Source organism: Leucoraja erinacea, chromosome 3, assembly GCF_028641065.1.
Source record: "Leucoraja erinacea ecotype New England chromosome 3, Leri_hhj_1, whole genome shotgun sequence".
In the NCBI taxonomy this organism is placed as follows: Eukaryota; Metazoa; Chordata; class Chondrichthyes; order Rajiformes; family Rajidae; genus Leucoraja; species Leucoraja erinaceus.
The window spans coordinates 38,744,287-38,760,313 of NC_073379.1; the positions used below are offsets into that span (position 1 = coordinate 38,744,287).

General features: G+C 42.8%; 1 protein-coding gene across 1 annotated transcript in view; it reads left to right on the top strand.

Moving 5' to 3' along the window:
* The first annotated feature begins 831 nt into the window (after nt 1–831).
* The window catches only part of LOC129695485 (atrial natriuretic peptide receptor 1), a 41,525-nt gene continuing 26,329 nt past the window's right edge, over nt 832–16,027 (top strand). Inside the window, exons 1-8 of the mRNA XM_055632461.1 lie at nt 832–1,255; nt 1,627–1,732; nt 8,300–8,432; nt 10,453–10,576; nt 11,768–11,872; nt 13,515–13,617; nt 14,820–14,959; nt 15,526–15,598. Of these exons, the coding sequence (XP_055488436.1) occupies nt 980–1,255; nt 1,627–1,732; nt 8,300–8,432; nt 10,453–10,576; nt 11,768–11,872; nt 13,515–13,617; nt 14,820–14,959; nt 15,526–15,598 (1,060 nt within the window). The 5' untranslated portion in view covers nt 832–979. The remainder of the gene's footprint in view (nt 1,256–1,626; nt 1,733–8,299; nt 8,433–10,452; nt 10,577–11,767; nt 11,873–13,514; nt 13,618–14,819; nt 14,960–15,525; nt 15,599–16,027) is intronic.

A 16,027-nucleotide genomic window follows, 5' to 3' on the forward strand; every position in this document is an offset into this window, starting at 1 on the left:
AAGTCCCCCAGCACCCACATCTAACAAGTTAACATTGAGAAGAAACTTACGTCAACCACCTATATAAGTTATGTGCTGACAAAGTTAAGTTAGAGGCAAGGTATGCTGTAGTGAGCAACTCACATGTTGATCCACCAAGGGGGGGGGAGGGGGGGGGGGGGGGCAGAAGATTAAAGAAAAGATGTGCAGTAGAAAGTAAAACTCAAGTGAGTAAAAAGTAGTATTAGTAACAAGATGGATAACAATACGAAGAGTAATATATGTTACTAGTTACGTGTCCATGTCACTTCAACTGCACCTCCCAAACCCACACCTCTACCACCAAGAAGGAAACCTTTAGCAGGTGCATGACAATAGCATGACTTAGAAGTTCTCTCCACATCACTCGGCTTCCTAACTTGGAAATATCTCCCTGTCCCTTTGTTTGCGCTGGGACTAAATCCTGGAGTGCTCCCATTTGAAGGGCGGCAGCGGTTGAATAATTCGGCTCACTGCCATTTTCTCCAGGGTAATGAAGGATAGGCAATAAACATTGGTTTTGCCATTAATGATTAGATCCCAATAACAAGTTGAAATATGATTAAGGGGAGGGGGGTCCTACTATCCTGCTCCTGAGAGGAGCTGTGATTTGGTATATTATTATCCAGCCCACGATGACTGTAGAAAATGGTTTGGAAGTCCAACCAAACTCTCCCAACATTTTCCCCAATCCACGTGGTTTTGGTGAGAAACCTGTATAGTCCAGTGAAGCCCGTATCTGCCATGATCTGTGCTTAGTGGACACCCATCTCCCCTCTCTGGCTGAATTTTAAACGAACTTCACATCTGATGAACCGCACACTAACAGACTTTGGGTTGCCTCTTCGAAGGAGAGTGTGGGAGAAATGGTTGGATCTCGTGATCCAAGTGCCGGGGTGCAGAGGAACTGAAAAGGCAATTATCGATTGATCTACAATGTTCCGTGGATCTACACTGGTCCATGGATCTACCATGGTACACTGCCTATCTCTCTATCTCTCTCTCTCTCTCGCCCCCTTCCCAATCTCTGTTCCCGACTTCGACGCATGCTCCTCCGAGCCGGGCTGAGCTGCATCGCACGGTCAAAGCAATCGCAGGTTTATATGTTGTTTTATTTTTAAATGCAAACTGTCCATCACCGATAACTGGATTCAAGTGGCTTTACACAGCGCTGCGGAGAGTTATGCCAGCATCGAAGTCGGATAGATTGTCTTATTTCGTTATTTCCTATCTGCTGGTAGGTATTCATTCATTAAAGCAAAATTCAACGTTATATGCCCTCTGCAGAATTCCAAGGCTCTGCATCAAAATATGTTTTTTTTTCAATAAATGAACCCAGTGTGTGTAAATTAAATGTACCCGTGTATATAGACTGCCATTAAAAAGTTAGGAAATACATGTATTTCGTTTGCAAAAGTAATCGAAATATCATACGATTATAAAACTTTCAGCTGAGCAACAACTAGAATAGATTTCAGACAGAGGTTAGTAAAGTACGGAGTTTAGTGCCGTTCCCTTTCGCCGGGGACTGCCATTGGAAGAAGAGACATTTATAACCAGATTGTTTCAGCTTCCCTTTTCTCTCTCTCTTTCGCGATCTCCCTCAAGGCCATCGGAACGACAAGTACCCGAGGATGGCATGATTTGGACAACACCGACTACGACTGCTGGCCTTTGGAAAACCCGCATGAGTACAACATGATAAATTGCCAGGGTGAGTTTCCATTTTATTTTCATCACTGTCGGCAATTCAACAGAATGGTACAGCGTTAAAAGAGGCCATTCGCCCCATTGCTCACCTGTTGGTTCTTCTGTTAAACCCGGCCCGTTTGCCCCCGCTGCCCACTCCCCAAAGCCCTTCAAAAGTTCCTCAATGAACCTGCTGCCGACTCTGCCGTTCAACTTGTAGCCTTCAAGGGCAATGTTTCCGGAACGGCCACTGATCGACGTTTCTTTTAATTCCCTCCTCATTATATTCAGAAAATGGCTTAAAAACGAGACCGGCCGAAAAATGATAATATTAGATGTATCTCTAGGATATGCATAGAAGGTCATTCGGCCCATCAGATCTCTGCTGGCTCCTGGTATGTATATATATATATATGTATACCAGGAGCCATATCTATATATAGATATAGATATATATAGATCTATATATAGATTATATATATATATATATATATATATATATATATACATGTATATAGATAGACCAACTATCTATATATATATATATATATATATATATATATATATATATAGATAGATATCCACATGCACACATACGTACACACAAAAATAGTTCAGAGCTTATTTGAGGTTGTAGTGTTTAATAGCCCGATGGCTGTAGGGAAGAAGCTGTTCCTAAACCTGAATGTTACAGTTTTCAGGCTCTTGTATTTTCTCGTTGGCAGTGGTGAAATGAGTGTGTGGCCAAGTTGGTGTGGGCCTCTGATGATGCTGGCTGCCTTTTTGAGGCAGCGACTCCTATAAATCCCTTAGACGGTGAGGAGGTCAGAGCCAGTGATGGACTGGGCAGTGTTCACAACCTTTTGCTATCGTCTTCGCTCCTTGGCATTCAAGCTGCCGAACCAAGCCATGATGTAACCAGTTAATATATTCACTACTGTACAACTGTAGCAGTTCAAGAGAATCCTCTCTGCCATACCAAATCCCCGTAATCTTCTCAGGAAGTAGAGGCGTTGATGTGCTTTCTTCATAATTGCATCAGCATGCTGGGTCCAGGAAAGATCTTCGGAAATTTGCATGCCCAGGAATTTGAAGTTTTTGACTCTCTCCACCTCGTTGATATAAACAGGATTGTGGGTCCTCATCCATCCTCTTCCAATGTCCACAATCAGTTCCTTGGTCTTACTGATATTGTGAGCCAGGTTATTGTGTTGGCACCATTTGGTCAGTCGATCGATCTCACTTCTATACTCTGACTCTGTAATTCGTCCAACAATGATGGTGTCATTGGCGAACTTCCATGTTCCCACTGCTCCTTTCTAAGTTTTTCTCTTTCCACCTCCCTGACAAGCAGATTGAAACTATTCTTCACATTAAAAGCATTTCTACTTATCCTCTGTGTATCACTTGTCCAACATTTTACAACCTGTCCCTGGCAGATGAATATGCGCTAATAGAGAAATATTTCATCTATTTACCCTGCCCGAACCCATCATGCTCTTGCACAACTCTCTCAAATCTCTCATTCTTTTCCCCTTTGGCGAAAACAGCCTCAACTCCCCCAGACTAACCTTGAAGTTGAAACCCCCCCATCATTCTTTGGAATATTTCCTGCATCCTTTCCAGGATGGTCACATCCTCCCTAAACCCCCTTTAGTGGAATTAGACAGAATATCCAAGTAGTGCCCTAACTGGAGTTTTATAAAGATTTTCAGCATAATCTCCCTGGTTTTGTTGCTCATCACCTTCCCCTTTGTCATGTACCTGTACACTGTGTATGGCTCGGTTGTAATCATGGACAGTCTTCCCACTGACTGATTAGAACATGACAAAAAGCATTCCACTGTACCTCGGTACACGTGACAATAATCTCAAACTAAACCAAAAAAAAATTGTGATTCCTAAGATTTGTTTGTTCAGTTTTACTCCCAACCACATAATGCCCCCTGCGCCTTTCAAGGTTCCTAAGCCCTACACTGTTGCCTGCTCTTTGTTTACTGCACTGTAACCTGTTGATTTATTATTCATTGGTGCATTGATAAGTGAAAAAATCAGGGATGTTTTGAATGTGGGTTGTTGCTACCTGACAAACAGTCTGTTGCAGGGAGCTTTTGTGTGCCTTCTGAATGCTCAGTATTTTAGCTTTAGTGCAATTTTTTAAATATTATTTACATGGAATGATTCTGCATTGGTGATAAAAATTGAGATTTTCAATTCAAATTAAACAATATATTTTACAAGTAAAATATTATAATAATTAGACAGAACATTAAATTACACCTTGATGTTGATTCTCTTGGTGAAAGGTTTATGTTATCCCTGGCATTGTTGATGCACATGAGTTAAATAATAGACTGTTTATGATGGTTTTACACATTAAGAGTCAGTGAGGCAATTACATATTTTTAGGAACAGTGCTAATTATTTAATATTCTGTCCATCGAATGATTCTGATGACGAATTTTGATGCAAATTTTAGCATTTCATTTCGAGGCAAATCAAATATTTTACCAAATGTAATATTCAGATTGTAATAACAATTAGGCTGTACAACTACTCACAATAAAAACACAAAATGAATTAATTGTAATTTAAACCCCAGATCTTGTTTCTTTTGGTTAAAGGTTGATGACTCTGATGAGTTATTCTTGGCATTGTTGTTACACATGGGTTAAATAATGGTCTGTGGAGAGTATACAAGATTGAGGGACAACAAACCAAAGACAAAGAGATGAGTGTAGATCAGTGACGCTTGTACTCACCTTCCACACCATCGGCTGCTTGTCTGTTAGCCTCTATATAGAACATGAGTTCCCAACCTGGGGTAGGTTTACCCCCAGGGGGTAAATGTCACCTACTCAGAGGATAAATTTGTTGATTCTGGACGTACATATTTTTTTTCATTGACTGACTGTGTTTGGTTCTGGTATACCGGTATCTGTTCATCATTAGTTGTTCATAAATGAGTGAAACAGCATTGTTATGTGCTATTAAAGTTGCCACGGGTAAACGGGACGAAAACGTTTGGGAACCCCTGATATAGAACATTGAAACTACAGCATAGGAGCAGGTCCTTCGACCCACAATGGTTGTGCCAAACATGATGCCAAGATAAACTCATCTCAAATGCCTGCACATGATCCATGTCCTGCCATTCCCTGCATATTCATGCATCTATTACACTTATTATTATTTATTCAAGTCATTTGCTATGTCGCTCTTCCAGGGAGATGCTAAATACATTTCGTTGTCTTTGTACTGTACACTGACAATGACAATTAAAATTGAATCTGAATCTGAATCTGATCTATCCATAGCCACTTAATTGCAACTATCGTATATGCCTCCACCAATACCCCTGGCAACACGTTCCAGGCACTCACTACCTTTTGTGTAAAAATAAATGGTCACACATATTTCCTTTAAACTTTGCTTCTCTGGAACAGTCTCTGGATTAAGCTTTGTGTCAAAATGTGGGCTGGAGGGGAGAGGGTTTAATGATCATTCTCTTTCTTGGTAATGCTCAAATAAATGTTGCAGTGTAAAATCTTTTGTTTCTCATCTATTCGTGGGCATTTTGTTTTTCTCCAGCAACTGTGGATTCTTCTTCTTGCATCTGTTTTCAAGGTAACATCTGCCTTGGTTGATAATACACTTGGCAATTCCTGTGTGTAGGTAATAATCAATGAGTTACAATCCCCAGGGGCTCAGACCCACAGGTAACGTACAAGGTGCTGCAATCCTTTGTGTAAAACCCAAGGATACCAATCCGAAGTTTGAATCCTCCTTTTGCCAGGGTTACAGATCTCATTTGGCAGTCTATTGGTTATAAACCACAGAAATTAAAAGTGGCACTTTTAATCAGCTACAGGGAAAGTGAAAGGGAAAAAAATGGGATGGAATGAGAAGTTTTGGTGGTGACGATGAGGGAAGAATAAACTGGTGGAAGAAATAAAATGAATAAGAGGAGAGAAAACGTTGCATTCGAATTAACTCCCAGAGTATAAACCCACTCCTCCTCACATGGCCAGGACAGAATGTACTAAATTTCCTCCAATTAATCTGTTCTCTTTGAGACTAGTCAACTGGGCTGTGAACAAGCTGAGATAGACACTAATCCAGAACAATTCAAAGAACAGATGCGGGACTGCCAAAACTGAAAATAATCTGGTGAAGAAAGAAACAAAAAGCTGGAGTAACTCTGCGGGACTAGCAGAAACACCACCCATTCCTTCTCTCCATTTGTTGATTCTGGACGTACATATTTTTTTTATTGACTGACTGACTGTGTTTGGTTCTGGTATACTGTTCATCATTGCAGTTCATAAATGAAAACAGCATTGTTATGTGCTATGAAAGTTGCCACTAAACGGGACTCACGATTTGGAACCCCTGATCTCAAACACTAATTTACATCAGAAGTAGGTCCTTCGACCCACAATGGTTGTGCCAAACATGATGCAAATAAATCTCATCTTCCCACGCCTGAGGCGTTCCACACCAGGCCATCCCTGCATATTCATGCCTATCCATAGCCACTTAATTGGAACGGGGGTATCTGCCTCCTCACCCATAAATGAGGCAACACCAGGCACTCTACCTTACCCGCAACAATGCTCTGTCACACATATTCCCTTTAAACTTCGCTCCTCTGGAACAGTCTCTGGATTAAGCTTTGTGTCAAAATGTGGGCTGGACAAAAAGTAATCCTCAGTTTCGCCACAAGAGGGTTTAATGATCATTCTCTTTCTTGGTAATGCTCAAATAAATGTTGCCTCCAAAATCTTTTGTTTCTCATCTATTTGTGGGCATTTTGTTTTTCTCCAGCAACTGTGGATTCTTCGCTCTTGCCTGTTTTCAAGGTAACATCTGCCTTGGTGATAATACACTTGGCCCTTCCCTCTGTGTAGGTACCCCTTCAATGGGCACTTTCCCTTGAGGCTCAGACCCACAGGCAACGTACTTGTGCTGCACCTCCTTTGTCGACTCCGTTCAAGGATACCCAATCCAAGTTTGAATCCTCCAGGTGCAACGGTTACAGATTTCATTTGGCAGTCTCTCTTTATAAACCTCATCTAAAATTGCACTTTTAATCAGCTCTAGATGTCAAAGGGAAAAAAATCGGTGAGACCAAGTTTTGGGGTGGGCGATGAGTTTCGAGAATAACCTCCGTGGAAGAAATAAAATGAATGAGAGGAGAGAAAACGTTGCATTCAAATTAACTCCCAGAGTATAAACCCACTCCTCCTCACATGGCCAGGACAGAATGTACTAAATTTCCTCCAATTAATCTGTTCTCTTTGAGACTAGTCAACTGGGCTGTGAACAAGCTGAGATAGACACTAATCCAGAACAATTCAAAGAACAGATGCGGGACTGCCAAAACTGAAAATAATCTGGTGAAGAAAGAAACAAAAAGCTGGAGTAACTCTGCGGGACTAGCAGAAACACCCCCCTGCTGTATTCTCTCCAGATTACCCCAGCTTTTTGCTCCTCCTCCTTTTTCCCTTTTTGTCCCAGCATCTGCACCCCCTCCCCCATCACAATAAAGAAGGTGTTTCGGCCACTATTATCTCACGATCTGCCTTCGCTCAATCACTAATTGCTGGATCAGAAGTGAGTTTCTCCAGCCTTTTTTGTGCAAAACATCAATCTTCCTGCTCAGCACAAAGTTCCCTGCATTGACTGCATCAACCTTGAATCTTGTAATAATGTCAAGAACGGGTTCCATATTTGAGAATTCCTAAAGTTCATTGACCAGAGTTTGAAGACATGTCTCGGTATCTCCATCCTAAATGGCCTTTCCCTCATTCTGTGACCCCCTGATCCTGAAGCCCTCAGGCACGGGGGATCTCCCTTCCTACACCCAACCTGTCATGGCTTTGAGAACTTTGGAAGTTTTGATAAAATCTCCTCTTATTCGTCTAACCTACAAACTTCAAAACGATCGGCTGAGAATTGATTTGGGCCATTCTGAAGAGCCCGTCCCACTTGGGCGTCATTAATGCGTCACGCAGATGGTGCGCAAAGATTTTGTACATCTCAAAATCCTGGGGCGCCGCACGCGACCACGCGTCACTGTCTACGTCACCACACACCATGCGCGCATCACGTGCACGTCACGACGTGAATTATGTCGCGTAAATGACACGCCAAGTGGGACAGGCCCTTAAGGCTTAAGACTTGAGACTTAATACTTCAGAGATACAGCCCGGAAACAGGCCCTTCAGCCAAGCCGAGTCCACGCCAACCTCACACTAACCTCCACAATAGGAACAATTTACAACTTTACCAAAGCCAATTTGCTTTGTATGTCAATGTACGTCTTTGGAGTGTGGGAGGAAACCTGAGCACCCGGAGAAAACCCATGTAGTCACAGGGAGAGTGTACATACAGGCATCACCCGTTGTCAGGATCAAACCCGGCTCTCTAGTGAAGAAGGCAGTAACTCTACCGTTGCACCACTGCACTGCCTAAATGCTCTGTAAGGCTTTTTCGAACTGCAGGATGTCCTTCAGTGAATTTTGAAGTTGTTTATTTAACATGTATCAACCCTTGACATCATTAGCTAGTTCTCGTCTTTCTGCCGTAGGTCTGGAGATGGCTTGGGTACAGAGACCTTCAGAGAGGGTGCTGAGTGGTGAAGAATTCAGCGTGACCTACGCGGTGACAGTGAATGATCGTTTTTACCGCTGGGCGGTGGAGAGTGGTATTCTCTCATACGGGTGGGTGACACATTCCTGACGCTTCTATGTGTGTCGACATTGATTGATGTGTTTGCGGGATCCCACAGCTCAAGTTGCGAGCCAGGCAGGAAAGAGAATGTGAATGGGCCGGACTATCAAACCAGCTGGCTTTCATCTGTTGCCCTCTGGGATTACAGGAGGAACAACTCACCACTTTCTGTCAAGCTGGTTGTGGCGCGCTAATGTCATGTCTGAGAGTCAGGGTGTACAGTGGTTCATGTATTGACTGCATGGGCTCTATGTTTGAGAGTCGGGTTGGTGGAGAAAAACCATTGCCTTAGGATAACCATTGCCTTCGCTGAGGTTGACAAACATAGAAAAATAGATGCAGGAGCAGACCATTCGGCCTTTCGAGCCAGCACCGCCATTCAATGTGATCATGGCAGATCATCTAAAATCAGTACCCCATTCCTGCTTTTTCCCCATATCTCTTGATTCCTTTAGCACTAAGAGCTAAATCTAACTCTCTCTTGAAAACATCCAGTGCCTTCTGTGGCAGAGAATTACACAGATTCACAACTCTCTGGGTGAAAAGATTTCCCCTCATCTCAATCCAAATGGCATACCCCTTATCCTTAAACTGTGACCTCTGGTTCTGAACTCTCACATCGGGAACATGTTTCCAGCATCTAACCTGTCTAATCCTTTAAGAATTTTCTATATTTCTTTAAGATTCCCTCTCATCCTACTAAATTTCAGTGAATACAAGCCCAGTTGACCCATTCTTTCATCATATGTCAGTCCCGCCATCCTGGAATTAACCAGGAGAACCTACGCTGCACTCCCTCAAAAGCAATAATGCCCTTCCTCAAATTAAGAGACCAAAATTGCACACAATACTCCAGGTGCTTTCTCACCAGGGCCCTGTACAATTGCAGTACGACCTCCTTGCTCCAAAATCAAATCCTCTCGCAATGAAGGCCAACATGCATTAGCTTTCTTCACTGCCTGCTGTACCTGCATGCTTACATTCAGTGACTAATGTACAAGCACACCCAGGTCTTATTGTACCTCTCCTTTTTCAAATCTGACACCTTTCAGATAATAATATGCCTTCCTGTTCTTGCCACCAAAGTGGATAACCTCACATTTATCCACATTATACTGCATCTGCCATGCATCTGCCCACTCTATCCAAGTCACCCTGCAGCCTCATAGCATCCTCCTCACAGCTCACATTGCCACCCAACTTTGTGTGATCCACAAACTTGCAGATGTTACAATTAATTCCCTCGTCTAAATTGTTAATGCATATTGTAAATAACTGGGGTCCCAGCACTGAGCCTTGCGGCACCCCACTAGTCACTGCCTGCCATTCTGAAAAGGACCCGTTAATTCCTACTCTTCGCATCCTGTCTAACAACCAGTTCTCAATCCATGTCAATACCTTACCCCCAATACCATGTGCTCTAATTTTGCACACTAATCTCTTGTGTGGGTGCTTGTCAAAGGCTTTTTGAAAGTCCAGATACACCATATCCACTGGGTTCTCCCTTATCCATTCTACTTGTTACATCCTCAGAAAATTCCAGAGATTAGTCAAGCATGATTTCCCCTTCATAAATCCATGCTGTGGGGAATGTGAGAGGAGCTGATTGTTTTAACATGGCATACGTGTCTATAAGTGCTTAACTGAGTATTTAAGAGTGTGAGGGGAGCTGATTGCATGCTTTACCATTGGATACACATCTATAAGTGCTTAACACAATATTAGAAAGTGTGTGGGAAGTTGACCGTATGCTTTACTGAGATACATGCCTGCGTGCTGGACACTGATCCTTGGAAACTTAGGACTTCCACAACTAGGCATTAAAACGCCTTACTAGAAATCATTTGAAAATGTGACTGTATGGGGCTAACAGCATTCAGTTGAAAGTCCACTTTTCCATATTGCAAGCTTTTAATCAAGATTTTAAATTTAATTGTCAAAATGAAATTTTGGAAAAATAACTTCCTGTCTTCTGTGATTAACTGGAGCTTTTCATTTTGCCTCACACAGAGATGCTGGCGAAGCAAAGATATTTTGTGAGGAGAAGGAGTGCCCACTGAATTGGAAGGATGCAAATGAAGACAACTGCTGTGTGCATCATGCTAACATACATTCCTGCCCTCTGGCATTCATGGTTAGTGCCTAGTTTCCCACCGAGTGTGAGATTCTTTGGGTGGGGATATACTGTGTGCATGTTATTAATCCTTGCCTTGCACTGAAAAGGTGCAATGTGCCATCAGTCGATTATTGATTAATCTGTTGCACCTCAGTAAATAACCGCCATTATATTATTATGATATTATTATATTATTATGCTGATGAAATGCACAGTAGTTAATCCTGTATCCCATTGTTCTGAGAGTCTAATGGCTCGGCATCAGACTCACCAAGGCACTCACATCCTGTGCTCCCTTTAAAAATATTGGGGACCTACGTTAAACACACTGGCTTCATAGAAAATTTGTTATTCTGCTATGTATAACAAATTCTGTTTACGTATTCTGATGTGTTGCGGCGAGTTTCTGGGACATAAGACAATAAAACAGTCTTGACTTTTGACTCTTGATGTAACATCTTAAAAAAAAGAAACTTAGAATTGGACCGTTGTATATTCACAATGATATTCAATAGTCTGAAAATTCTGCCAGGCCAGAACACCTACGTCCATTGTGCAAGAGTACCAGAGTTTTACTGTCATGTTTATTCATTGACTTGATGAGATCAGGAGAGTAGTCATTTTCCTCTTGTGGCCATTGGTGTGAATATAAACATCACTCAAAAGAACAAAGATTGGCATTTACTTAGTACCTTACACAATCTTGGGACATCCAAAAGTATCCTATCATCAATGGAATGTTTTCTCACCATTGTATGAATCATACACTATTGGTTATCTCATCGATATTTGTGAGAGCTCGCCAGGTATATTTGACCCCCTGGACCTGGCACTAAATGTTAGTAGACAAAAGTGCTGGAGAAACTCAGCGGGTGCGGCAGCATCTCTGGAGTGAAGGAAATAGGCAACGTTTCGGGCCGACACCCTTCTTCAGACTGTTTCTCCGGTACTTTTGTCTACCTTCGATTTTCCAGCATCTGCAGTTCCTTCTTGAACACTAATTGTTAGTAGCAGCTGATTGCTGTACACCACTTACAAAATACGGTTCTGTTGGGAACTTAAATTGAAGGGCCTTTTCCAAAAAAAAGACCAATTCGTAACAAGACCTTTGGCAAAATGAGTTTATATATTTGAAATATTTCTAAGTATCCCAAAGTACTGAAACAACTTATTATTCTTTTACTATCCATTCTCTTTTCATGACTGAAGGTGAAAGAGGGCATTTGTGGTCCTTGGATCCCAGATGATGGTCAGATAGTAACTCATACGGTGTCGACAGCAGGGAAAATGAGTCAAATTAACTGGACCGCCAAGGTAAGTTATGAGTGTTAAATAGAATGGGCACTGAAGTGAAGGGAAGGATCCCTCGGACCATGAGACCTTTTGCAGGAAGTTCTCAGAATGATATCAAGGCAGTGGCCCTTCAGTTAGAGAGGGTCTGAGTTTAAACTCCTTTGTAGAGGTGGGCAAGGGTAAAGGGTATGATTTAGAAGAATGTAGAGTCGTACAAGCCCTTCTGCCCAACTTGTCCTTGCCAACCAAAGTGGCATATTGGGCTAGTCTCATTTTCCTGCATTTGACCCATAGTCCTCTGAACCCTCCATATCCAAATGTCCTTTAGTTTAGTTTAGAGATATAGCCTGGAAACAGGCCCTTTGGCCCACTGAGTCCACAATGACCACTGATCACCCATTCAAATTAGTTCTATATTATCCCGCTTTCTCACTGACTCCCTACACAGTAGGGTCAATTTTACCAAGGCCACTTAACCTACAAATGTGCATGTGTCTTTGGAATGTTGGAGGATATCAGAGTACCCGGTGGAAATCCATGTGGTCATGGGGAGAACATGAAACATCAGCACAGCCAGAACCCAAGGTTAGGATCGAACCCGTGCCTCTGGCGCTTTGAGGTAGCACCACAACCAGCTGTGCTCTCAAAAGCATGAATTTTATTTGCTTCTGTAGCTTCTTCTGGCAACTCATTCCAGATGCAGACTATCCTCTGAGTGAAAATGTTGCTTCTGAGGTCATTCTTAAATCTCCCCTCTCACTTTAACCCTCCAGTTTTAGAATCTTCTGCAGTGGGAAAGACTGTGAGCATTCACTTTATCCATGCCCTTCATGTGCACCTCAATAAAGTCAATTCTCAGCTTCTTACGCTTCAAAGAAAGAAATCCCAATCAACCCAATCTCTCCCTATAACTCACGCCCACCAGCTCAGGGAGCATCCTGGTAAATCTCTTCTGCACCCTTTCCGACTTAATGACATCCTTCCTGCAGCCGGGCGACCAAGATCCAAGAACTATCCCCAGCATCCTGGATCCAAGATTTGGTCTTCGTTCAGCATTACTAAGACTGATTATCAAATAGCTGTTCACAGAAACCTGCTGCACAAATTGCAAATTAACTACTGAATTCCTTACTTTACAAGAGTGACAAGAATATAAAAAGAACATTTGTAACTGTGAGGTGTCTGGAATAATAAATTCATAAGTTCATAAGTCATAGGAGCAGAATTAGGCCATTCAGCCCATCAAGTCTATTCTGGCTGATCTATCTTTCCCTCTCAACCCCATTCTCTTGCCTTTTTTCCATAATCCTTGACATCCTTACTAAACAAGAATCTGTCAATTTCCACCTTAAAAATACCCAATGACTTGGCCTCCATAGCTGTATGTTGCAATGAATTTCACAGATTCACCACCCTAAATTTGTTTGGGGTAGAAATGTAGTAATCCAAATGTAGTGAGACAAAACATACACGTTGGAGATTAACTGTACACTACGAGCCAATAATTTATTTTATCAGTTTCTATTGTGAGTTTTAAAGGATTGTATTTTACAAAAGAGAGTTTTGTTTAGTATTTGCTTGCTAATTCGGAAGGAATTCATTTCCATTGGAATTAGAGAAAGAGAATGCACTGATTCTGGCTCCTTGTGTCCTCTGTACATAGGTGGTCCTTTTCCATCTTGGTGTAACCTCCCTAATAGCTCACATCAAGGTTGGACAAATGCAAGCAGCATTGGAGGCAAAGACCTTGGTGCTACCCGCAAAAGGTAACTCAGAGGGAAATGGACTGTGCAAAACCATCATCAGAGTTCAAATAAAGCAGGGCCCAATAAATTGGAAAAAGCATTAGAGGAATAATGTCATATTGACAGAACCATCTTCCCTGCAAATACAATGTGGCTGCAGGTGTAAGGTCACTTTAATCTGGTTTACACTGCCCAAGATCCCACCGACATTCACCGGCAGTGAAGCTTGAGGCCCACCTGCCTTCTCAGTGGCCGTACTCCTGCTTTAAGTGACAGTGTTTAACCCTCAGCTAATACCAGCAGCCTAATGCATAAGGCTAATACCTCGGCTAATACTATCTGATCATTCTCGCATTGGTATTTGTGGGGGCTTGCTTTGCACATATTGGCCTCCACCTTGGTATTTCTTTAAAAAATAACATGCAAGAATAACTCACGGTGTCAGGCAGCATCCCTGGAGAGAATAGATAGACAATGCTTAGCATCGGGACCCTTCTTCAGACTCTCCATCCTCCCATAGATGCCGCTTGACCCATTGAGTTAAAGCAACACTTTGTGTTCTGCTCAAGGTTCCAGCAACTGCCTCCACATTGGTATTGATATTGCTTTATTATTGTCACATGTACCAAGATATAGTGACAATCTATTTGTATAGTATCCTGGCAGATCATACCAAAGATGAACACAACATATCTTGCAACTTCAAAAGCACCATATGACTTCCTGAATTGATGATAAATGCTGTATCTTTGTGAATATAGCTCTTCAATGTGCCCTTTGAGACCAGACGTTTACAGTATAAACAAGGGAATCGCCATTAACAAATTGCTTTTCTCCTGTAAATCTATGCATAATTCTCATCCTCAGTTACTTTGATAGACATTTGATGAGCCTTGGTTGTTTCTGATAGGAATTATAAGAGAGCCGCTGAAAGATCCAGTGGGAAAACAAAACTACCCTGAGGCAGAGCGTGGTGGGAAAGTAGAGCTCACTCCCATGGGTATTGGTTGAAGCAGAAAGCAGAGATACTGTAGATTTCAAGGAGGAACATTTGTGAAAAAGAAAATAAAGATCCTGCCAGTGGGACGAGGTGAAGAAGGATGGGAGGAGACCATGGATCAGATGGTCTGAGTGTCCTGTTACTGCTGTAAATTCTATGTAATGCCTGATGCTATTGCCCAGGATTGAGCCGTGTATGAATAAGTTTCTCTTTCTGTGTTGAGTCTGCGGAGATGATAACTGCGATGAAGATGAAACGTGTTCCACCTGTCCTGCAGACTGCGGTGATTGCACTGCCACCATCAAAATTGCCATAGGTTTCCCCATCTCACTGGTCTGCACCGGCCTGCTCCTCACCATCGCGGTAGGTTTTACTCCGATGTTCCACACAACCTTCTGCTCGTTTTCATAAAGAAAAATGTGACATTGATGAATGCTCATCTGGTATCAGTCAATGAACTGGCTGGGAAATCATCAAGCAGCTGCTTCTTCAGGCCTGGGTGTTGAATACTGGCAGAGTGTAGGGGTGGGGATTGGTTTTAGGATGAGGAGTCAGACATAGAGGAGATTTGTTTTAATCAGCATGTTGTGGCCCTTTGGAATTCCTTCCCTTGTAGGTGGATGTTCAGTCATTGACTGTATTCAAGGCTGAGATCAGAAGATTTGGGGGGGGGAGGGGGGGGGGAGGGGGGGGGGGGGGGGGGGGGGGGGGGGAGGGGGGGGGGGGGGGGGGGGGGGCGGGGGGGGGGGGGGGGGGAGGGGGGGGAGGAGGGGGGGGGAGGGGGGGGACACCAAGGAAATGAAAGGATATGTGGACCAGGCAGAAAGGTGGGAGATAGCAGATCAGCATGTTCTAATTGAATGGCAAAGCAGGCATAAGAGGCTGAATGGCCCACTCCTGTTTGTATTTCTTGTGTTCTCTCATTGCAGTGGGTTCAGTACCAGAAGCAGAAGATGTTGTGGGATGAAAGCTGGATCATTGACTTCAATCAAGTTAAGCAAGGTCTGTAGCACGTCACAAAGCTGGAGGAGTAGAGCTGGTGTTATTGACTGGGTGTTTTGTCACCAGTGATAGTATATGCATGAAATAGTCCATGTAATTTGCATAGAATGCAAGCTGAGTATAAAAGATATAAAAATTGACAGACATTGTGTGCAGTGCGAGGTGACAGTCAATTGGTTGCCATGCAACCTTGCAATGATGGTCCAGAAAAAAGGCTGGTCTTGGTTTACAGGAACTAAATGTGCAAGCATGTGGGCCCTGACTTCCTGTTGAAAACACAGGGTTGAGCATGACTGCCGATTATTCAGCGCTGTCGATAACGTCAAAGTCTTTAGACTTTAGACTTTGCAGATACAGTGTGGAAACAGGCCCTTCGACTCACCTAGTCCACGACAACCAGTGATCACCACTAGCACTGTCCCACACACT